Source organism: Chelmon rostratus, chromosome 17 (genome assembly GCF_017976325.1).
Source record: "Chelmon rostratus isolate fCheRos1 chromosome 17, fCheRos1.pri, whole genome shotgun sequence".
NCBI classification, from domain to species: Eukaryota; Metazoa; Chordata; class Actinopteri; order Chaetodontiformes; family Chaetodontidae; genus Chelmon; species Chelmon rostratus.
In genome coordinates, this window is record NC_055674.1 from 18,281,608 (window position 1) to 18,306,775 (window position 25,168).

The following is a 25,168-nucleotide window of genomic DNA, read 5'->3' on the forward strand; positions in this document are numbered from 1 at the left end:
TCTTTACATGCAAAACGTATGATAAACTGTTAAAACAGGATGCACCACTAGTTATAGTTTAACTCAGCAATATAAGAGGTTGCTAGTTATACTTTACGCCATCTTTAGGACGTGTTGCATGCCAGTACATCCAGAATATGAATATCTAAAACGATGATTTCCAGAAATGTTCCATTCGTTTTGATTAAAATTTAACCTCCTGCACCACATTTCCCACCTGCAAGGCTATGGGAGCAACTAACAGGCCATTGTACGATTAATCTTAACAGTTGTGATCGAAGATAGTTTCGGTGTTTTATCTTGTTTTATCTTGTGTTGCATCACCTGCATTACCATTTATATCCCTGTAGAAGCTGCTACGAACTCTGGTGAATATGAAAGTAATTGGAAGTAATGGTCATGTCGGTCATTGTTGCCATTGAGCTGGAAGCTGTGTCACCACGTGACTCCTCCAGTGAGAGCCTGCTGTTTGTTCAGCCAGAGAGGCAGAGAAGAAGAAAAATGGCGGCTCTAGGCGAACCTGAACGGGACGCCGGGCTAACATTTTGAGCTTTCACACCCGAAAAGACAGGGCTTCTCGGGTTTACTGCACCGTCTGAATCCCCTACGGTCCAGCCTTACAGGGGTGCTGTTTTTGCTCGCGCCCGTGTACGCTAAATAAACGCAAAAATTGGGATAGTAAAATAACAGCTTTCGCTTATCATGAGAGGGAAGAGGGGCAGGCCGCCCAAACCGCTACAAGCCGAGGAGCCGTCTCCAGCTACGGCCCGGGGCTTGCGACCCAGGAGGAATCTGAAGCCCAGGTTAAGAGACAGCGGGGATGAGGACGTCGATAGCCCCACAAGGGAGACCACCAAGTCGGCCAAAAAGAGGAAAGGGGGATCCGTCACGTCAACAAGAGGCAGGGGACGAGGTAGAGGTGGCGGCGGTGGCGGTGGCAGAGGAGGCAGAGGGGGTCGTGGAGGAAGGCGGACGGCTGCGTCCAAAACAGTGGTGTACGACGACCACGAGAGCGAGGAGGAGGACGATGCTGTCAGTTTGAGGTCGGAGGAGGACGAGTTTATTGAGGAAGAACCTCAGTCCGAGGAGGACGAGGCCCTCAAAGAGGACTCTGATTGCCTCGAAGATGATGTGCTGGACGAGGAGGAGGATGATGATGCCAGCTACTGTACAGAGAGTAGCTTTCGGAGTCAGAGCACACACGCCAGCACTCCGGGTAAATACACACTATGATCAAGCGGTGGTACCGTGTCTCATCATACACTGCAGGGTTTGCAAATACATCCCGAAATGCTGCTGATGCTACTGATGATTGTTTTTTCAACAGTGCAGGAAGCAGTAAGGTTATTGTTCAAAATGGAGAATGCACACTGTATGAACCCAGGCCGCAGTCATTCATGCTACTGCAGGTGGATTGAATCGGTAGCTGTATCACTAGCTTACCTCGTTGCCATCATCGCCTGTCAAAGCATCTCAAAGCACACATTTCAAAGAATTCACACAGATTTTAAGAAGGATTGCGAATGCGTCTAACTCGGAATATTATTTGGTTGCACTGGAGTCCATAACTTGGCTGCTAACTTAGCGTGCTAACGTTAGCAAGTAAAATTAGCTGATGCTGCCAACTGTCATTCTGAAGTCAATGTTCGTTAGATAACGGTAACTAGCGTATTTGTACACCCTCAACGCTCACTTTTTTCTGAATAAGAATTTTTACTACATGACTAACTTCGCGATTTGATAAAAAGAAAGATAAGACCTAGCTAACTAACTTAGCTCGACTAGCATGCCCGTCATTTTTATCACTTTGCCAGCTTTCAACTTATTTAACACTACAATTTATCACTCCGAAAATGTCAGAAAAGGACAGCTAATGTTTCTCACGGTCTAACACCAATAAAGAGGGGTTATAGTTTGTGGCCCGGCAAACTTTTACGCTATTAGCCAATTGGACAGCTAATGTTTTCCTACATGCAGGAGGAAGAGGCAGCCCCATTTAGCTAATGACACTGGCCATGTGTTTAGCCGGCTCCGTCAAAGCAGCACACTCACAAGTTCGCTACCAGTTTGAAACTGGACTTCACAAGTTATTCTTTTGACATTTTTGGGCATAATATGTCGACTTTTGTGTATCTGAATGGTTCTGCCAAGCTATCTGCACATGTACGTTTGAAAATAACATACATTTTTACAACTACAATTATAAATGATGTACTACATATTGTTGGAGTATTGCATACAAAAGATGGTTATTGTTATACAGACGTGTTGAAGAGCTGGGTGGTACTGATAACATCAAATATCAGAATATTTTGACTCAATACAGACAAAGTGACCGTTTAAAAGTTTGACTTCGTCCTTTCATACAATCATGAATAAATATTTTCAGAAGTCTTTTTTCCTCTGCTGTTGTAATGTAATTATTGTGTACTAATATAATTTGTGTATCCAACAGGGAAGAAAAAAGCGCGTGCTCCACGACCTCGCACTCCCATTCTCGAGGAGAAGGAGATTCCTCCTCTTGTGCTTCCTGACACCTCCGAGGACCTCCTGGTGCCTAATGAGGAGCTGCTCAATGCCATCTCCATCTACGAGGTGCTCCGGAACTTCAGCACAGTGCTGCGTCTCTCCCCCTTCCGCTTTGAGGACTTCTGTGCTGCACTGGTAGGCCAGGAACAGTGCACTTTAATAGCCGAGACGCATATTTCCCTCTTGAAGGCCATCCTGCGCGAGGAGGACTCCTCCAACACTACCTTTGGCCCTGCTGACCTCAAGGACAGCGTCAACTCCACTCTGTACTTTATCGACGGCATGACATGGCCTGAGGTGCTGCGGGCGTACTGTGAGAGCGACCGGGAGTACCATCATGTCCTGCCGTATCAGGAGGTGGATGAGTATCCCTACGGTCCGCTTGGAAGTAAGATCAAGGTGCTACAGTTTTTGGTGGACCAGTTTCTCACCACCAACATCGCCCGTGAGGAGCTGATGTCAGACGGCAGTATGCAGTATGACGACCACTGCCGTGTATGTCACCGCCTGGGTGACCTGCTCTGCTGTGAGACCTGCTCAGCGGTCTACCACCTAGAGTGTGTGAAACCGCCACTGGAGGAGGTTCCAGAGGACGAGTGGCAATGCGAGATTTGTGTGGCACACAAGGTGCCTGGTGTCACAGACTGTGTGACAGAGGCACAGAAAAATAGGCCCTACATCCGTCAGGAGCCCATTGGATATGACCGCCACCAGAGGAAATACTGGTTCCTAAATAGAAGGATTATTATGTAAGTTTGGACCCTCAGTGCCTTTATGTTCCACTAGAAATACCTTTCATTCTGAGCCAACGGCTTTATGTCCTGAAACATTACAGTGGGGTGCCCCGGTAGCTCACATGGTAGAACGCGTACCACATCTTAAGGCCGAGTTCTTAGCACAGCGATTTTGCTGCACCTCTCCCCTGACTTTCCTGTCTCTCTCCAAATAAAGCAGAAAGGCCAAAAAAATGTATATTTAAAAAAAGATTACAATTAATGCACCTTAAGTTAGCAACACAAATGAAAACAAACAGAAAATACTTGATAATTTGTCTTTTAACCTGGTGAAAACACGTTTAGATCTATCCATTACAGCAGGGAAGAGGTGCAGTCAATACATCATATATCAACTCTGTGCAGATATTATCAACAAACTCATTCCGAAAAAAAAAGAGAGAAGAAAAAAACATCGCCTACACTGATACAGTAGTTTCCAGCAGGTAATTTGGTTGAACTATGACATGTTACGACCCATTCACAAGTTGTTCAAAGCAGAATGCGCAGGCCGTTCGTGCCGGGCTACAAGTCAACGTTATCGTATATCAGCTTTCAGTGATGTGGTATTGTGATGATCATTGTGTTATTTTACAAAATTCTGCCAATGTCTGTGAAGATTCTCAGTCATCCAGGTCCTGGACTGAGACTTGGGTCTAGATATTTGAAAACAGTTCTAAAAAACAAGCAAAATGAATTATAGACAGGTTTATTTTGCATGTGTGAAGAGGTTTGTCTGATATATTACACAACATTGGAACACACTGCAATGAACATCAAGTTGATGTGTTTCAGTGTACATTTTTCTATATTGTGATTCATGTTGACGTCATAGTGTGGAATAATATTCTTACTATAGTGATTTTGATTTCCGGCCCTACATGTAGTTTCTAATAATTTCAGTTAGATCTATTCATATAAAGGTAGTTTGCAAGGTGTAGTATGAGTAACAGCCTAATCAAACATCTAAATCTCAAATTTAGTCAAAAAAGAAACAAGCAAAACTGCGGCCAGTTGAATGCAGTTTCCTAAAAGGTAGTCGCTTCACTACTCTGTGTGTGTCTGCTGTTCCAAGCTAAAATTTGAAACAGCTGGCGGGGGGAACTAGAAAGTTACTGGGAAAACATGCCTCAAACGTACTTCCATGAATTACATGACAACATTTGTTTGACTAGAGATTAAAGAGGAGACATGCAATCCAAGCCCTTTCTTTGTCCTGGCAGTGATGCTTTTCCTGGCTGCCCCCTCACCCCCACCCCAAACCTACAGTGTGATCTATTTGAGCGTAGACTTTACAAATAAAAGGTGGAGTTCATCTTACTATCAGTATCTGACTGAGCTTTTTAATGGTTAAAAAGGGCCCTTGATTCTGGAGCCGAACTGTTGTGCACCAGCAGAATATTAATGGTTAGATGAGCAGTCTCTTAGACAGTTTAACCTGCCCTTGACACTCAAACCTCATTATCTTTCTTCACAAATGGCTCACTCTCTGTGAATTGGCTTGCTACTTCATTGAATTAGAGTATGGAAACTGATTTTTTTTCCAACTAGCTTGTGCAGGGGTTTCCCTACTTCTTCATGTGTCAGTTATCTCAACAGAATGCAGTCTATTTCATCCAACCCACAAAACAGAGGATAACCTTTCGTTAACAATAGTTAAAAGGTGACGAGGTAGCAGTGCCTTGTTTCATAGAGTGAGCATGTTTGTATTGTCTCGGTTAAATTATATTGTAACAGTACCTTGCAGTGAAGTGGTAGAGGAAGTAATGTGGTTTGTTCTGACATATAACAATCTGTCTAAGAACATGTTCTGTTCTCACCCCCCAGTGAAGAAGACGGTGAGCACGAGAAGAAAAAGATCTGGTACTATAGCACCAAGACGCAGCTGGAGGAGCTCATGGAGTGCCTGGATAAGCAGTACTGGGAGATGGACCTCCATGCCACCCTGGAGGAGATGAAGGAGGAAGTGCAAGCTCACATGGACATCACAGAGGACCTTACCAACAAAGCCAGAGGAAACAATAAAGCCTACCTCACTGCTGTCAACGGTACGTCTCCATTCCCCAAAATAGTGACACTTTTGAACCTTGTAGCAGTGTAAACTTGTTGTGGTGTTTGTGAGTAGGATGTTCCTGTCAGCAGTGTTAGAAAGTAACATGGGGAAATCATTGATTTGACAGTTAACATGTGACTCAAGCTGTGTAGTGAACGTATGTATGCATTACATTCAGACACGGAGGATCTCAGTCTCAGGTAGCATAGTGCCCGCCCCCCCAGGCAGCGGTCCCCTGCTATGATGACAGTTGACTGAGAAATGTGAGGTGCTGCCTTTTCTTCCTGCTTCACACTCGCTAAACAACAAGCAACTGCTTCTCTCCCTGTACCCCCCTCCAAGGAGACAGGGTGGTTAGAGGAGTTTGATTGCTATGCAAGCAGTTTCCATTTCAATTTGACAGGCTGACATATATAACGGTTTCCCTGTGTTTGCCGCTAAACTGCCTGATTTCAGTTCACAAAGACACTGGGGCACTATGTCTTGTTGGGGATTTGCCTCTGGCATTCTGTCGAAACTACAGGTCAGAGTGTCTGCAGCCCAAAATAGAAGAAAATATCTTCTTTTTTTAACCATCATAATAGATTTATGAGTGATGCTGATATATTTCATCTGTTAAATGCTCAGTGCTGCTCTAGCAGTGTCTCTTCCTTTTAAGCTTGTTGGGACACAACTGTTTCAGTCCCAGTGAAAACTGTAGTTATGAAACACAGTTCTCAAGAGATTTAGGCCGTCTGAGGAAAGAAAATCTGCCCCGTCTTGGATCTGTGTGGGTGGGAATAGCTTTTTTTGCTGAGTTCACCGAGTTATAGCCTCTCGATATGGTAATGTCTAAGATCACACTGTTACTGTGTTATATTTCTTATTTTATAACTAGTCAGATTAAGCAGTCAACGGTAGCATTTTCATTTTAGACATATGTTTGCTCCTCTTCCCTGGTTACGATGCTCCTTTCAAATATTTTTTGTGGAGCTGAAACAATTTGTAGCAGCAGCTGTTATGATAATTGTTAATCACTTTAATTATTTTTCTATCCAAAATACTAAAAAAGCTTCTCACATGAGGATTTGCTGCTTTTTTGATCATGTGTGATAGTAAACTGAACATTTGATGGGTTTTGGACTGACATAAATAATAGGCAGACTACGTATCAGTGAAAACAATTGTTAGTTACAGCCCTAATTTCTTCAACTGGAACAAGTGATCGTCATGTGGGAACACAAGAAATGAGCAACGTTATTGAACTTTTTGCCCCGATAGCTGATTAGTGTGATGCAGTATGAAATTTATTTTTTATAACACTTTAACTAACTTAAATCTTAGACAAAATACTCCATTCTTCCTCATGTTGTCCTTTCACTTGTGGACAAACAAAGTGTTTGTTTATTATGTTGTGTTCTCGTCCTAACCTGGCAGTTGCTCAAGACAGAGCATTTACATTTGTTGAAATGTTCCCATCTAATGTCCAAGTCCTTCATTGTGTTGCATGCCTTTTTAGTTAAAAAAAAAATGTCTTCCCTTTTGTTTGTAGATGTAATTATGCAGCATATGAAGGTGTTGCAGGAAGCACAGGAAGCAAAGAGGCAAGTAGGGGACACGAAGCAGGAAGCAGAAACCGGCTCTGTTAAGACAGCGGAGAGCGAGCTCACCTCGCAGCTCGACAGCGGAGAGCACAAAGACACGGAGCCCAAGGAGGATGCTAGTTCACAAGGTAAATGTGAACTTTATATCCAAAATTCCCTCTTCTATTTCTCTTTTACACGCCATTTCTCCTAAACAGAAGACTCAATAGTACGGGTAACAGCAGATGTAGTTTTGCCACATGTGCAAAGTGAAGTGCTGTTCTTTTAATGTATGGTGGAACTGTGTCAGTGTTGTCTCTGCAGCACTTTCAAGACCTTTATTTCTACTTGACTTGCTGATAAACAATATCATGACTCCGCTGGTGCTGTTCCACCCTGTGCGTGTATGTATGTCACACCTCAGCAGCCGCGGTCCCCTCAGCTGCAGAGGAGAGCTGCTCGTCCGATCCTAACCCCGGCTCGGCCACCCGGACCCTTGGCTCGGACGCAGCCGCGCCTAAAACAGAGTCCCTTGAACCTAACAAGGAGACGCAGCCTGCTCTCTCCAGGTGCCAGGAGAGTGGAGAGTCCCCTCCGCTAGCAGAGCAGCAAAGGACAGGTACTCGGAGAACGAGACTGACTCATGTTCGCTCCGGTGTCCAGCTGTCGGCAGCATCTCTAGCCATTCAACTCATCCTTCCACTCCATACCCTGCAGCTGGGCCGCACTTCCACCTGCATCTGTCCGCTTGCCTCTGCTGGTCACTAACCGTGCCCTGCTCTTTTCACCCAGCGCATTTGCCTCAATGGGTGCAAGGGTTAAAGTGATTTGTTTCAGTCTCAGTACATTTGTGATGTTATAGTGTGGTCTAGATGTTTCAGAGTCTGAAAATCAAATCTGTTTTAAGATTTTTAAAGGACAGGTAATTTTTTTTTTTTTTTGCTAATAGGGCTTGAGGAGGCATTCTGGTGGTTGTTTTTGAATAAATTATAATGAACACAGCATATGCCATCCCTGGCAAACCTGTCGAACTAAGTTTGATAGTGATTGTAGGTGTTCCAGTGCTTTGAATGTAGACTGTCTGTCTGACAGACCAATGTAGCCATTCCCTTGGGGTTTTCACATCATATGTTGCTATGCTAGTCACAAATTCTGTGTCTGGTTTCAGTTTGCTTTCGTTTCGACAGTTTCTTCTTATTGCGTCCGCTGCCTGCGGATTAATGCAGCGTGTGTCTTCTCTCCTTTTATTTTACATGGCTTCAAACAGCATAGTGTCCCTAACTATGTTATATTACATATTCCCCAGTGTAGAATTGTGTTTCTTCAGCTGAATTTCTAATTCTGCCTACACAGATCGCACACACTGTGAACGAGGACTTTGTAGGTCTCTCTGCTTCCACCTGGACATAAATAACATTTCAGAGAAAACAGCCCTGGCTGTGGCCGTTTAGTCCTCCTTTCTTTGAGTAGCTCATCCAAAACATTGTAGCTCTCACCACTCATGCAACGTTGGACCACAATTAGCCCAATCCTTTTCAAATTCCTTTTTACAGCATCTCTTCATTATCCTCAGAAAACATCTCATTTAATTGTTCCTGAGAGACCTGTTGCAGGCCATTTTCTGCCATTCGTCTTGTCTTGACCCACTCAAAGCATGAAACTAAATCTGTTGCATTCAGTGCCTGCTGTGGCAGCTAAATGTTCCATTTTATTTTTGGCGCATTCATTTCTTGTCTTGGGTTATATGTTGTGTCCTGTGCTCATGATCTTGAAAAGCATGCTTTTGGCGCAGCGCTCGACAGCGTCCCTGGCAGCAGTTAGCATGCCACGTCTGTCACAACCAGCTCCTTATTCTCATTCCAATTTATGGGCATTTGGGTGGGTTCCTGTTGCTCAGACAAAAGGCTCTCTGCCTAGAAGTCCCACCTGCTACCCTGTCAACAAAGAGCCACATATATATTCAGGACCCTCTCCCCTAACAGCTCAAAGGCAGAGCTGCTGTCTTAATTTGGCTTTGCAGCAAGTGTGCAGCTTGTTTTGGATTTGTGTAGCCTCTCCTGCCCAAGATGCGTCTGGTTTTCTAGGCCAAGCAGGACACATGAAGAACCTAAAGTTTCCTTTTCAACAGTTTGTTCGTCATATGCAAATTTCAGGCTTTAAGACCATTGAACAAGGTCTGACCACGCTATATTGAAAATTTCCTAAATGCAGAGGCTGAATTTTTGTCAATATTGTTGTAAATGTGTGAACACAGCTGCCATCCTTGCTTGAAGCATGTTGCTTGTTATTATTGCCATTCAGTTTGCACCTCTAATAGGTGCTTTTATGCCTGTGCTCAGTCTTTCCTAACATATTTTTCAGATGAGGATGCAAAAGCAGAGTCTACCAGTGAAGACAAGCACCGTGACGAGTCACAGTCACAAACGCAGGATGGGCCTCAACAGCAGTGTTCTCAGCCACAGGCGAGTAGTGGCAGCAGCCAGGTCTCTGGATGTGGGAGCCTCAGGAAACCAGAGCAGCCTGACCTGGCTGATCGGTCCTCTCAGTCCTCTTTTACCAGCCAGGACGGGACAGGTAAAAATGAGTGAGGCTCGTTGGTGCTCTGACACCAGTACACACTGTCACAGATAGTCTCTTGCAGTAAATTGTCTGTCTCTCAGCGTCTCTGCTTGTTGTTGCACTGATAGTGTCATCTACATTTTTAATGACAGATGAGTACAATGAAAGGGTCAAGAGTGAGAGAGGGAGAGCAGCAGGACGGGAATCAAATAGCCAAACGCCCAGAGGCAGCAAAGAGGTGAGGCGTTTGTGTGTCTACAACAAAAGCAGTGTGTAATTCTACAGTTCAAATAAAAAACAGCCTTTTTTAACAACTAAAAGTTGAGTTGAATTTTATGTTCCTCTCATGTTTCAGTCATCTCCTGTTCGCTCTGAGGGTGAAGCTTCGCGTCTCAGCTTCTTAAAGAGGGACCTGACAGTGAATTTGAACAACTTGTTCAAACTGGGTCAGGAGGGTAAATACAGGGTTTACCACAACCAGTACAGCACCAATGTCCTGGCCCTAAACAAGCATCAGCACCGCGAGGACCACGACAAGAGACGCCACCTCTCCCACAAATTCAGCCTGACCACCGCGTCTGAGTTCAAATGGAACGGCTCCATCTACGGTTCACGGAGCCTGACTGTCTCCACCCTGCGTCTCACCATCATCCAGTTGGAGACTAATGTCCCTGGACCTTTCATGCACCCTAACTGGGCATCGCACAGGTACGACTGCAGTTTCACAGACTGATACTCCACAGCACCCTTTAAGCTGGTGACTGAAACAAACTTCTTGGTGACCTACCAAGTGCTGTCAGACTAATAAATTACAGGCTATTTATACATTTACTCCAAGTTTGTAATTTACCATGAAGTACAGCCAAATTTCCAATTGTCCCTGTGTGGTGGAACAGGAACTTAGTTTGAAGTTGCTCTCCCACCACAGTGGTATTTGGTAGGAATTGCTTGCACTGATCTGGTTCCTCCAACTGTGGACTGGCTAAAGGAATAGTCCAACTTTTATTCAAGCTAAGTCAATTTCTTGCCGAGAATTAGATGAGAAGCCTGGCTCTGTTTAAAGGTAACAAATTCTGCCTTACCAGCACCTCTAAATCTCATTGATCAGAAACTAATCTTTTAAAGCGTAAAAGCATCAAACTGTGTTTTTTATCGGGGTTTGTGTGCCAGACTGCTTCTTGGACTGAGCCAGGACAGCTGTTTCCACCTGTTTCCAGCCTTTGTGCTAAGCTAAACTAACCAGCTCCTGGCTGGAGCTCCATATTTACTGTACAGACATGTTACAGCAGTTGTATTAATTTCCTCATCTAACTCTTGGCGAGAAAGCGAACATGTGTATTTCCCAAGTATTCCTTTAAGGATACAAAAATAATTAGTTTTGGTTCTTGCAAAATGTGATAATCAGTTGTTGCTTGGTGTATGAGTGAATTGGGTTGTTTTAACTATTGTTTTATACTGTTTTTTTCTAGGACCAACTGGAACAAAGCAGTGCAGATGTGCAGCAAGGCCAGGGAATTTGCTTTGGCCTTGGCCATACTGGAGTGTGCCATCAAACCAGTGGTCATGCTGCCTGTATGGAAAGATTCTCTTGGACACACAAGGTAAAGGAAAAACAAGACACATGAACTGCATGGCAGTCAAACAACTGTTGGCTACACACACTAATTGCACACTACATAGAGTGTGCTTTCCTAAAGACTAACAGAATTTCTTCAGCCTGTCTGGTGTGCACTTGTTGATGAAACAAGCAGCAGAGTCGATAATAACTTTTCTATTTCAGTCGTGCCTGTGCACCTTACAATCTTGGTTATATTGCGTACTCTATTGCTACAGGCTACATCGCATGACCTCCATGGAGCGGGAGGAGAAAGAGAAGGTGAAAAAGCGAGAGAAAAAACTGGAGGATGAGGAGACACTGCAACAGGCCACGTGGGTGAAGTACACAATCCCCATCAAGCACCAGGTAAAACAGCAGCGTCTTTCGACCATGTAGCCCTTATTTTATGCTAACGCTTTCAACTGTTTGCCAGTACTTTTAGCTAACTGTTTAGACCTTTGTTGGAGAACTGGTTCTCACACTGTGTCACTTACCACCCATGGTGTTTTGATCATTAAAGTAATCATAATCATGTGTCTCAGGCATAATAATGATAAAAATTCCCAGGGGGGAACCCCCCCGAGGTACAAGTACCCCTGTCCTCTAAAATGATTTTGATTCTTCATCTGGAACCTTCATTATTTTGTGGCTCTCTTGTGTCTCTTTCTATCAAGGTGTGGAAGCAGAAGGGGGAGGAGTACAGAGTGACAGGATACGGTGGCTGGATCTGGGTCAGTAAGACTCGTGTGCCGCGGTTTGTTCCGAGGCTGCCAGGGAACACAAATGTGAACTATCGCAAAATACTGGAGGGTAAGGGTTAAACTGGCAGAATTTCCTCAACACAGTCTCCTGCTGCTGGCTCATTTGCCTCATGTTCTGATGTTGTTTTTCCTCCCCCTCATAGCAGCTAAAATGAGCAAGGAAAATGCAGCAGCTTGCACAAATAAGAAAAAGTTGATGGAAACTGAGAAGCAGAGTAGTCAAAACACAGCGGACGAGGACAATAAACAAGCACCCATCACTACGTCATCTCAGAGCACTTCATCAGAAGGTGGCAGCAAACCTCAGACCTCTGAAGAGGAAGAAAACCCCCCAGAGGAGCAACAGGGAACAAATGAAGAAGAGAACAGAGAAGATGAAAAAATGGAGGTTGACCCCTGCCCAGAAACTGCTAGTTCAAGTGATGAAAAGGGTAAGTTAAATTAGCTCGCCTTTATTTTTGAATTTTGCTTGCTGCTTTTTGCGAATGGATATACCTGTATATTTCCATCATCCACTGACATTTATGACTCTTTGTTATAGATAAAGCTGAAAACAAAAGCCCATCCACGCCTTCTGTGCAACCTCTGATGGAAGAACCAATCCAGAAAGCCGAACGACCCAAGAAGGAGGAGACCGCTGCATCAACGCCCTACTACGATGTTGTGAATGTCAGCGAAGGCTTCCAGCTGCGGACAGCTTATAAGAAGAAGGTAAAGCCCTCCAAACTGGATGGGCTTTTGGAGCGCCGGGTAAAACAGTTCACCTTGGAGGAGAAGCAGAGGCTTGAGCGGATGAGACAGGCAGCTCTGCTGTCCAAAATGGCTGCCACAAAGCCTACCTCTGGAGTTAAGACTGAAGGAGCAATGTCAGGCAAAGAGCAGCCTGCTGTTTGTGTTAAAGAAGAGAAGGAGGAGAGCCTTCAAGTGAAAGACCATGTGGTTAAAAAGCTTAACTTTGAACAGGAGCAGACAGAGATAAAGGCAGACAACTTGGACATCAAATCAGACGCCACAGCGCCCAACCACAGCAAACAGACAGAAGTAAACGCTGTGCAGGGGAACGGTGGGGAGGCCTTAGCTAATAAAGAAGTGAACGGAGGACCCCTAGCAAACACTGAGCTCAACAGTAAAAACAATTGTATATCCGATGCAATTGAAAGCAAAGAAAAAACACAGAAGGCAGAGGTGGCTCGTGTGGGAGAGAGCGCTAAGAAACGTGGGTATGAGGAAATGGAACGAAGCAGTGGACAGAGCGACACAGAGGTTGACCACAGCCAGACCAGTCCAGTGCAGGTGAATGGGAAAGCTGGGGCTGCCACCCCTGCAGACTCAAACATCAACTCAGACCCAGCCAGAGTCCAGAGCGACATCAAAGAGCCTCAGAAAGAGCCTGTCAAGTCTCTGATGAATGGAAACCTCTCGCAAAACGATGTGTCCAACATATGTCATCCACCTCCCCTTAAAGTCCCGAAATTAGAGAACCATGTGGCAGAGAAAGGAGACTCGCTCAATAAGAGTGAGGGTGTGGCTGTCAACAGTGAGGGGACAGTGCCCACTAAGCTTCCATCCTCAAGTCCTTCTTGCCTGAATAGTAATAATACCGACAGTAACAGTAGTAGTGAAAGTTTGAAAACCACTGCCCCCACCGAAGGGTCTCAAAATGCACTGCAGTCTGATGTGACATCTCAAGCGGCAAGTAGTGCCATCTCCTCTGTTACCACCACCACCACCACCCAGCCCAGCTCCAGGGCAGTTGTTCCCCAGAAGACCAAAGTTCCAGTCACTGACACTAAGATGGCAACCTCTGGTTCAACAACAACCAGCATGACCATTAGTAAAGAGTATTCCACCAGAGACCGAGTCAGCCTTCTCAGGTTCTCCAAATCCAAGAAGGCACGTTCAGGGACAGCCCTGCCGTCCTACCGCAAGTTTGTCACCAAGAGCAGCAAGAAGAGCATCTTCATCCTGCCAAATGATGACCTGAAGAGGCTCGCGAGGAGGGCAAGCATCAGAGAGGTGCCCATCTTCAACTACAACGCCAAGCCCGCCCCTGATATATGGCCCTACCCTTCACCTCGGCCCACCTTTGGGATCACATGGAGGTTGGTAACACATTGAGATCTGATTGTTTGGGATCGTTTAAAATTATGTTCAGAACTGGCCTAGAAAATCTTGCTTTAATTATCTTAAACAGTATTATGATTAATATGATTGATACTATGTCCCATTCAGGTACCGTCTCCAGACTGTGAGGTCGCTGGCAGGGGTCAGTCTAATGCTGAGGCTGCTGTGGGCCTGCCTGAGGTGGGACGACATGGCTGTTAAGCCCTCTCCTACTGTAGGGACTACTCGGAAAGGTGAGAAACTGCTGTGGACTTCATCCTAACCTGTGCTGATCTTTTCACCTCCTTGGGGCGTCTTTGAGGAAGCCATCTTAAATTAATTTCTGTTGCACGTTATCTCTTCTATTGTTTCTGTTAGCAAGACATTGATGTCCACCTTCCAATAAGTGCTTATAGTAATTTGACTATTTAGAGTTGCAATTTTAAATGATGCTAATATGTTCGATGGTCACCTCAGAAACCACGGACACAGACGTCACTACAACAGAGATTATAAGACGAAGAGATGTGGGGCCTTACGGCATCCGCTCTGAATACTGCATCAGGAAGATCATCTGTCCTCTCGGAAACAGAGACACTCCCAAAGGTAAGAGCCTAACACTTTTGTTTACGAACAATGTAGCATTTTAAAAAATAGCAAATTTGAGTTTTGGCAGCATTTTATAAGGAAAATAAATATTTTGTTTCTCTTCTCCTGTGGGTAGAAACCCCCACTCCGCAAAGGAAAGGCCTGCGATCAAGCGCCTTGAGGCCCAAGAAGCAGGAGCCAGCCAAGCTGACTGGGCCTATTGCTGTGGAGACATGGGTGGCTGAAGAGGACCTGGAGCTGTGGGAGATCAGGGCCTTTGCAGAAAAGTAAGAAACACACAGTGAGCTTTTTCTGGCCAAACATGATTGTTTTGAGGAACACTGAATTCTTCTAATAGAGCACCGATTCACCAGATTGTCACCTTTTGCCTTGGTATTACAGAATAGAGAGGGAGAAGTCACAGGGTCTGGATTCCTCTAAGACTGGCAGCAGTCTGAAGACTGCAGAGGATGTCAAGGCCCATTTGGAGAATCAGCTGAAACAGGCCAGACTGGCTGCCCAGCAGGTGGGAACACTGAACACTGCACACACACAGGCATCATCTTTTTTTCTGATTTTGTCAGATTTAGGTTTAAATCAGGCTACACCATACTGGGAGGTCAACAAACTCTCTAAAATATTCTAACATTTTTCTTTCAGAAACGCCTGGAGCAGCAGAGACTGAGTACAACTGCCACCACTTGTACAACAACATCTACCACCACCTCAGCCAGCACTCCCAGCACCCCAGCGTCAGTTGGCCAGAGGACGGGTCAGGTCACATCTGGAACCAAGATGGTCCTGGCCTCCAAACTGGGCTCTCCAGTTTCCTTCCAGCAAGACAAAAACTTCCAGCAGTCTTTTGCTTCCTGGGTCAAACAGGGTCAGCCCAACAACAGCTCAGGTAAGCCGGACCAAGACAAGGAGGATTTGAATCATCTTCAGCCCATCTGAACATACACAGCTACGTTGAATGGAGCTGTATGTCTTCCCATCCATCATATTCTGTTAGAGACAGGCAGACAAAGATCTTTGTCACAAGACACTTTTTTGTGGGTTTCCCTTTTTATTTTGTCATTTTTCCTCTTTTTGAAATCATTGTGTGACCACCATCAGTTTGTAAAAAGTCAACCATCGGCATGACTTTCCACGACCTCTTTTTTGTGTGTCGGTGTTCTACATTGGTAAATGTGATCGGCTTGCCAAATGACTTTGTGGCTCGTGGTGTCCACTTACAACCCTGCCAAAAGTAGATTTTCAATTTTTTAGATTTCTCTATATCGTGAAGGGCTACACGAAAGGCTTTTTATCATCAGAATATAAAAACATGGCAAAGCAATAATCCCAAATTTTCAAACGATCAGCCCTGTGTTGCCGTCAACCTTTCAGTGGACACCGCAGCCGTAGACTGGCTGTCGTGGTGGCCCTTATGGGTATGCGTGACTGCAGGTGGCATGGTGTGTCTTGCAGCCCCCACTGGCTCGGTGGCCACCATGGCTAGCAGCATCACCACCTCAGAGCAAACCTTCCAGATTGCTGGCAGCCCAGTGACTGTGGCTGGCCAAGTCCTCGCCGCCAAACTCCCGCTGCCCGCAAACAGCAAGATTGTCACGCTCAACATGCCCACCACGCAAGGAGGTAGGGAGCGCGCGTGTCATCCATTTCCACTGGTTTGGATGTAAACTTGCCAGAATGGATGGAAGAGTGTCATGTTCGAGGCAAAATCTACCTGTGATGAGTATTGGCGCTGAGCAAGGATGATGCCACCAGTGTTTTTTTCAGCTGTTTTAGAGACACTTAATTTTTAACAAACAAGACGTTCCAAAGATCTTCCCGCCACACATAGTGCATGCCTCTCCACTTCTGTACATCCTTGATGTGTTTCACTGCTTGTACACAATGCATGTTTGCTTTTTTCCTTATATAATTGTTCTTATCAACAGGTGTAGTTCAGCAGAAAGTCCTTGGCATATTCCCCTCTGGGCCCCCTGCAAACCTTCGGACATACAGCACACTACATCCTACGACCGGCAACATCAACCTCAGAGCCACCACCTCTGCCTCAACTACACAGCAACAGGTCTTCTATCGTTCACTCTGTTCTTTTCAGTTTTTGCTGTAAGGAAGGAAGAATGTTAAGCATGAGAGCTGATGATTTTACCCTTGGTTTTTTCTCCAGGCCATCACAGCTGGAGGCCAAACACCGCCTGGCACGACGACGAGCCAGTCACCCACCCTGTCTACCTCTGTGGGCACAGCAATGGTCAGAGGTCCAGCGACGGCTCATCAAGGTGTTCTGTCCTACCGATAATTTTCAGTTCACAAAAAATAAAAATGAATAATAGAATAGAATAATAAAAATTTTAAAATTCGTACCCCTTGTTTGTCCCCTCCAGGACAACCTCAGCAGGCTGTGACCCAGATGGGCCGTGGCCAGCCTGGATCCACAGCTGTGCCTGGTTCCACACCTGTGCAGCCAACTGCAGCTCCGAGAGCAGCGGGTGCTGCGGCATCACCTCACGCAGCCACCGCAGCACCCGGGCAGTCACCTGTAACTTCCTCCCACGCCAACAGACCACAGCAGGGTCAGGTTAAACTCACTATGGCACAGCTCATGCAGCTAACACAGGGTGCTCAGGTAAGGGCGCATTTTCTCAAGTGTCTTCCTCCCTACTGATACACAGAATGATTTTTTTGTAGTCCATGCTTCCACTTTAAGCTGAAGGCAAGATTCCTTTTGTCTGCAAATCTGCAGGGTGGAAACCCAGGACTGACGGTGGTGATCCAGGGTCAGGGCCAGACCCAGGGACAGTTGCAAATCATCCCACAGGGTGTAACAGTCATACCTGGTCCTGGTCAACAGCTGATGCAGGCAGCCATGCCCAATGGCCAGGTCCAGCGCTTCCTCTTCACTCCTATGCCCCCATCCACGACAGCTTCAGCTTCACCACCCACTGCTGGTACCCCTACAAAGCCTGCCATAGCTCAGACCCCTCAAACCCAAGGTCCAACCCAAGTCCAGTCAACTTCCTCAGCCCTAGCCCAAACCCAAATGGCCGCTCCTGTACCTGCCCCAACACATGTTGCAGCCCCAGCTCCAACACAAATGCCACGTTTGGCCCCCACCCCAGTGTCAGTCCCTGTGCAAACCCAAGTCTCAGCTGCTACTCCATTATCAGTCCCTGCACAATCTCAAATATCCACTCCTGTGCCTGCCCTGCCAACTCAGGCCTCAAAACAGGTTTTATCGTCCACACCAGCCTCTGTCCCCGCACAACCACAAGTGGCAAGACCCGTGCTTGCACAACCACAAAATGCAGTCCCAGCCATGCTGCAAAACCAAGTCTCCACCCTCACCCCAGGCTCATTACCCACACAGACCCAAACTGCAGTGTCGCTACCTGTCCCAGCACAAGTTGCACCTCAGTCCCAGCTCCAGACACAGGCCTTCAGCCCTGTCCCAGCCTTGACCTCAGCCCCCATCCAGATGCATGTTACTGCTCCCGCCCCTGCTTTAGCCCCTCTCTCAGGCCCCTCTAATTTAGTCCAGATGCCTGTTTCTGCTTCACTTCCCTCACCTGTCCAAGTTCCAACCCCTGCTCTTGCTCCTGTCTCTGCTCCTGTCATAGCTGTTGTGTCCACCCAAATTGCTGTCCCATCCCCAGCCAAAGCTCTAACCCAAATCCAAGCCACAGCTCCCGTTCCCCTTCATGCTGCTGTGGCCAGTGCTGTTGTCACACCAGTCACAGCCACCTCGACAACACCTTCAGTGCCAGGTAAAGAACCCACTGCAATTCCATCAACACCATCCCGTTTTAGATAATTGTCTATCTGCAGTTGACTTTTTTAATACATTGCTTCTCTTTACGTCTCTCTCCTGTTGTAGCTCTGACGGAGCAGAGGGCAGCGCAGCCCCAGGTCTGGACTCCAGCCTCATCTCAAGCTCAGACTCCAGTTCTACCAGCTCAACTGGCTGCAGCTCCCATTCAGTCATCTGCCTTGGCCACTGTACCCATCTCTGCCCCTGCATCAGTCTCCACACACTCACCCATTACCTCTCTTCCTCAAGCATCTCTTCCTCCTCAAGCTCAAGTACAAGTCCAGCAACCTACTGTTGTATCCATGCAGCAAGTGTCTCAAATTCCAGTCTCAGCAGTGCAGGTTCATATGAAGGGATTACCAGTCTCTTCTGTTGTTACTACTGCGAGACCTACGCAGCCTCAGCTCCAGCCCCAAACCCATACTCAACTTCAGCCCCAACGTCAGGCCCCAATCTGTGCACAGGTTCAGGTCCAGCCCTATGACCAAGTCCAACAAATGTCACACATTCAGGCTCAGGCACATCTCCAAGCACAAGCCCCAAACCACCCCCAGGTTAGAGTTCAGTTTCAGTCACAAACTCAGCAGCCACCCCAAGCCCAAGTACAGCCCCTTGCTCAAAATCAACCTCAGGTGCAGTTTCAATCCCAAAACCAAAACTTGCCCCAGGTCCAGGCCCAACTTCAGTCAAGGGTCCAACCTCAGTACCACCCCCAGGTACAAGTACCATTTCAAACACAGGCCCAAACCCAACCCCAGGCTCAGCAACAGCCTCAAGTCCAACCTCAACCCCAGGTTCAGTCTCAGGCCCAAACTCAGCTACAGCCCCAGATCCAAACCCAACTCCATCCCCAGGTTCAGGTTCAGTTCCAACACCAGGGCCAGGTTCAGCCACAGCCCCCACAGCAACCCCAGGTCCACACTCAGTCACAGGCCCAAACCCAGCCCCAGTTTCAAGTACAGTCACCACAGCATGTCCAGCAACAGATTCAGGTCCAAGCCCAGCCCCAAGTCCAAGCTAAGCTCCAAGTCCAGTTCCAGCCTCAGAACCAAACTCAAGTTCAAGCGCAGCCTCAGCTTCAGGTCCAGTCTCCAATCAGACATCAGCTCATCACAGTTCCAGGCCTCCAGCCAGTTCAGCTACTCTCAGCTCTACCACCTCATGTTGCTGCCCAGATACAAGCCCAGATCCAGGCACAGGCACAGCAGCAGGGTGGCACAGTTCCCCAGCAGATCAAGTTACAGCTGCCTATCCAGATCCAGCAGACAGGAGGGCAAATTCAGGCTCACCAGATCCAGAACATGGTGACCCTACAGGCACCAGCAAGCGTCCAGGAGCAGCTCCAAAGGATGCAGCAACAGCAACAGCAGCAGCAACAGCAACAGCAACAGCAGCAGCAGCAGCAGCAGCAGCAGCAGCAGCAACAACTACAACAAAAACCAAAGAAGAAGAAACACCACGAGGCTAAAAGGGAACAGAAAGAGCAGAGCCTGCAGGCTGTTAGTCCTGGGGATGGCATCCAAAAACAGGTGTGTCTCAAAGAACAATTGGCAATGATTCATTTCTTAACAGCCTCTAGATACTGTAAATATTAATAGAGAGTCTTTTTTCTGTTGTCAGGCGGTAGTGAAGCAGAATGCTACAGCAGAGCAGCTGAAACAGAAGAAGACGCTGGCTGCAGCTGAGCGAGAGGAGAACCAGAGGTTTGGCTCTTAATAATCACAGAATTGTGGAGCACTATGACAGATGTTAATAGAACCTGTTGATGACAGTAGTATTTTCATGGCATTCACTGCATTTCCCTCCACTCTTGTTGCCCACGTGTACTGATACAAACATTTACCGAATTTCCCCAAAACAATGCTTAACGCCCTGGTGTCCTCCATTTTCAGAATGATTGTGTGCAACCAGGTGATGAAGTTCATCCTCGACAAGATTGAGAAGGACGAGAAGCAGGCAGCTAAGAAGAGAAAGAAGGAGGAGGTGGTGGAGCAGAAACGCTCTAAACAGAATGCCACCAAGCTGACTGCACTGCTGTACAAGCACAAAGAACAGCTGAAGGCTGAGATCCTGAAGAAGAGGGCCCTGCTGGACAAGGAGCTGCAGCTGCAAGTACAGGTTAGCACCCAGTCTGCCTTTACCAAGATGGTTATGTAGAGTTTAAGAGATATCCAGGAATCATTCAGTAATCAGTAGTTTAAAATGCATTAAGCGGGGGTACTATACGTTACACTACATGTCTTTTCTCCTTCTCAGGAGGAGCTGAGGCGGGACATAGCCAGGCTACAGAAAGAAAAGGAGAAAGCGAGAGCTGCCATCACCCAGGCTGCTGCAGCAACAGTCAAGGCAGCCGCTTCCCACTCCTCCCATCCATCTCACTCTACACATTCCTCCCACAGTGCCCACACAGTGCCCTCACCTTCCTCATCCCATAAACGCAAGAGAGAAGAGGAGCGGGACAAAGACAAAAACAGAGATAGAGACAGGCACCATGACAAGGACAAGAAACGGGACAGGGATAAGGACAGAGACAGACATAGAGACCGAGATAAAGAGAGAGACGGGGATCGTGAGAGGGAGAAAGACCGAGCGCGGGACAGACATCGGGACAGGGACAGGGAGAAGGAGAGAGACAGGGACAGAGACAAGGACAGAGATTCCAGCTCCGCAAAACACAAGAAGAAGAAGAAGCTCTCTTCTACCTCAAAGGATCACAAGAAGGACAGCAAATTGTACTGTATCTGCAAAACACCCTACGACGAGTCAAAGTAAGCTCTCTGAACTATCTGCGATTTCTGCACTCTGATACACACCTGATGCACACTCAATTGAATCATTGTTATGACAACGGGACACAAATGAAAACGATCTGTTTCTCTCAGGTTTTACATAGGGTGCGACCTGTGCTCCAACTGGTTCCATGGTGCGTGTGTTGGCATCACCGAGAAAGAGGCCAAGAAGCTGGAGGACTTTGTGTGTAATGACTGCAAACGTGGTCAGGAGGGAGGAAGCAATGAGGAGTTATACTGCATCTGCCGGACACCATATGACGAATCACAGTATGGCTCCTTATGAATTACGCAACTGTCATCGGCTTCAAGTGTAAACATTAGCAATATCGTTGTTACAAAAAGAGTTAATGCGCTAAATAGAGATGGGAACACCTTTGTGGTATAAGTTCTGACGCAGTGAACATTTAACTAATCTAGATTAAAACGTCTCCTCCCTTCTCAGATCTGATGTAACCTTCCTCACATTAATACATAATACAATGTATCCAATTTTCACCCACAGGTTTTACATCGGCTGCGACCGCTGCCAGAACTGGTACCACGGGCGCTGTGTGGGCATCTTGCAGAGTGAGGCCAATCACATCGATGTGTACGTCTGCCCGCAGTGTCAGTCAACAGAAGATGAGATGACAGTCCTCACGCCGCTCACTGACAAAGACTATGAGGGGTTGAAAAGAATATTGCGCTCGTTACAGGTGTGGAACCTACAGGGTGCATGTCAGACTGTCTCCACTTACATTAATAGGAATAACATTTAATATGAATTTAGATGAGATTCTCTACAAGAATGCTGAAAAACAAGAAGCAGTTAATGGACCAAAATGACCAAATACCAACAGTCACAGAAAAAAACATCTAAAAACATTATAATGTGTAATATAAAAACTATTTTCTTTTTAAGTTGTTTTTTTTTTTTTTAATGATACCACATTCATTTTTCACCTACTTCTCACCTTTCCAAATTGCCCACATTACCCTGTATTGAAGTGGAACCCACATGGGACACTGAAGCCACCCTTATTTTTTACTCCTGCCCTTTCAAAAGCTTATTCAGTACCCAGTAATACAGCTATCCGTGTCTTGCATCCAAGCAAATTGCAAGAAATTTTGCCAATAATTTAGTGTCCTTGTTTTGGTATTATTGGTTTAAAAAAAATCTTTTCTTGTTATTTCAACAGTCTCACAAAATGGCATGGCCATTCCTTGAACCAGTGGATCCCCATGACGCACCTGATTATTATCGTGTAATCAAGGAGCCAATGGGTAAGAACAAATGATGCCAGTTGTTGATGAGTTGTTTTGATTTTCTTTCACCCTGAAAAGTGTTCAATGTGCCTGCCTCCCCAAGTGGAAGATATTAGTTATGAGTTTCTCTCAGCCGATGATATGATCCAGATGAAAAGATTAAAAGTTGCTTCCCACACTGTTTCTTTCGTGATATCTTGTAATGTTGTGTAATTTCTCTGTCCCTCGCAGACTTTTCCACAATGGAGACCCGTTTGCAAAAGCGACATTACCACAAGCTCACAGAGTTTGTAGCCGACGTGACCAAAATCTTTGACAACTGCCGCTATTACAACCCCAATGACACGCCCTTCTTTCAGTGTGCCGAGGTGCTTGAAGCCTTCTTTGTACAGAAGCTGAAAGGTTTCAAAGCGAGCAGGTAAGGTCAGGCACTCCTACTCCTGCAGACTGTCAAGGTTCCCAAGTTTCTCTTTCCTTTTCCACATTTATGTTTGTGTGCTGCAACTCTGGCACATCGACTGTTGTGTCAGCTTGATTTGTTCTTAATTTCTGCATTTATGCCTGTCATTCACTTTTTACTTTTGTTGATACCACTGGCATGTGTAGTGAGTGTTACTTTGCAGTAGGACATGCTTCACGTGTAGAGTTGGCTTTAACCGTCTTTGAGGGGTTGCTTGGCCGTACTAAAACAGAGGAGCTGCCAAACTTTAAGACATTATGTCCGATGTCTTAACAGATCTGTGTTACATCTGTACCGTGTTTCATCTTGCATTTGTGTCTGTTCACCTCTGCTGCATGCCTTTGATTTATGCCATCCCATTTTCTTCTTTCTTACAGATTGTCAAATTCTTAAGTGGGCCAGTCTGGATGGACTGGATGCTGGGGTCTCTAGTAATAATTACATGGAAACTATGTATTTCCAGAACAGCAAATATATTCATGACTTAAGAAAAAACACCACAAGAACACACACAGAAACACCAAATGTGCTTTCATAAAAATGTCACCAATTCAACATTTTTGGTAACCATTATAATATTCAGTTTAATCACAAAATGGCAGCCATGTTGATTTGTGTTCACCATGTAATTGAGGGACATGCTTTCTTCTCATCACTTCCCTAAATCAGGCCTTTTCTAGCAATCATCACAGTAGCTAGGATGTTTTCAGTGGGATTTTAAATGCGTCTTATTTCCCAACTTGGGTTTATTTTCTGTCACACATCTGAGTTGGACTGGATAATGTATTAGCCTTACCAGATGTAAAAAAAATATATATATATATGAAGCTGCATATTTTATTATAGAGATATTTATGAGAAGTTTTGTATGTTGCGTCCCTTTGAGTTTGATTGAACTGGTTATTAAAGGTGGTTGTCTTGAATGTACATACTTTTATCATGCACAGTGGTTGTAAGATATGTCTGACTGTATTTGAGTGTTTTAAATAGTAATGAAACAAATCGTTTTAGATAGTGTTATTTTATCAAACTAAAATGTACTATAGAGAATGAGGAATTGGACCTCACCCTGTTCCTCACTTCACAAAGTAACCTCAATTTGTAGTTGTGGAAGATTGCTTCAGAAACAAATGCATTCCCTGTAAATTACACCAACATGGCTGCAGGATCCTCTGTTGACCCCTTTGCATCCTCTGTGTCTGTCTGTTGAGATGTCACAACAATAAACAAAATGCGAAGGGCTCTCAACTTTCCCTTCTCTCCACATTCTGTAGGTCTCATAACAACAAGCTACAGTGTTCTTCAGCCTCTTAGAAAGCATCGCACATTGCTCAGACAAAATGCACTTGCCAAGAATATGGCTTTTCTGAACTGTAACTCTGTGACAGACTCCTCTGCCTCATCGTATGTTTGGGATCTGCTCCTCTGACTGTCGGCGCAAGCAGCACTGCTGCGCCCACAGAACTGTTCAGGCAGAGCTGCCCTCTGCCCATTTGATCTCTAAGGGACCTTTTTGGACCTGGTCTTCATCAGTGGGACTGTACTGAGGAGTGTGAACAACTGAGGCATTTCAGAAGAAAGTTTACCTCGGAGAAAAGACTCTTAAGGAGCTCTCATATTTCCACGTTATTTTTTTTCTTTCTTTTTTTATCTCAGTCTTATTTTTTTCCTTTCTTGTTGAAAATCCCTCAGGCCATCTTTGTGGTCATAATGTCCAATGAGGAATAGGAAATTGAATACTGACATACAGTGGCTGAGTTTTACTGAGCGTATCAACAGTTTTGTGTCTAAATTCAGATTTCACAGTGGAGCAACTTTTTTTTCGTCCCATTTCCACTCATTGTCTAGTCTGAAGTGGCATGAAAGACAGTTGTACTAAATATCTGGACATCAGTAGTCTGCTTGGTTAAACTTCTATAACCTACTGAAAGTACGGTAATAAGCTATTGTAAAATAATTGCTCTGCAGTAGTGACTGATTGAGAAGGATGAAACCATGTATTTGAAGGTTCCTGCCCTGTTTGTAAAAATTTGTCAGATTTTGACTGAATTTCTTTTTCTTTTTTTGTATTACATCTGAAGAAATATTGATGTATATGGAACTTAATAAAATGGAAAAGACTGACTTTCTTCCTCATGTGTTTTTGTGGCTAACAGCACCACGTGGGAGTGTTGTTGACATCTTTAGAAAACATAAAATACTTTTTAGTATAAGACAAATAATAACATAGCTGCAATGGTGATACATAACAGGGACAGTATAGAACAGATTGAAAAATGAGGAATTGACAACATTAAATATGTTTCATCTTCTCTTTTTCACAGAG

The 25,168-nt window shown here is 45.5% G+C and overlaps 1 protein-coding gene across 4 annotated transcripts; it reads left to right on the forward strand.

Moving 5' to 3' along the window:
- Positions 1-526: 526 nt before the first annotated feature.
- LOC121620228 (nucleosome-remodeling factor subunit BPTF-like) lies at positions 527-24,966 on the forward strand. 4 transcript variants are annotated; one of them, XM_041956196.1, is made up of 32 exons: positions 527-1,216; positions 2,456-3,278; positions 5,130-5,350; positions 6,887-7,066; positions 7,342-7,536; positions 9,279-9,491; positions 9,629-9,714; positions 9,832-10,184; positions 10,946-11,077; positions 11,310-11,439; positions 11,748-11,883; positions 11,978-12,265; positions 12,376-13,936; positions 14,067-14,191; positions 14,415-14,543; positions 14,662-14,812; positions 14,928-15,051; positions 15,186-15,429; positions 15,996-16,163; positions 16,469-16,605; positions 16,705-16,816; positions 16,922-17,163; positions 17,281-18,301; positions 18,412-19,874; positions 19,966-20,048; positions 20,238-20,463; positions 20,602-21,113; positions 21,228-21,404; positions 21,640-21,832; positions 22,316-22,400; positions 22,614-22,800; positions 23,220-24,966. In XM_041956196.1, exons 1-32 carry the CDS (start codon positions 703-705, stop codon positions 23,233-23,235), a joined length of 10,227 nt encoding a protein of 3,408 aa, XP_041812130.1. In that variant the 5' UTR covers positions 527-702; the 3' UTR covers positions 23,236-24,966. The 4 variants fall into 4 exon arrangements, with proteins under 4 accessions (XP_041812130.1, XP_041812127.1, XP_041812129.1 ...); XM_041956193.1 differs by having other exon boundaries at positions 24,117-24,966; XM_041956195.1 differs by having other exon boundaries at positions 7,345-7,536; positions 24,117-24,966.
- The last annotated feature ends 202 nt before the right edge of the window (positions 24,967-25,168 follow it).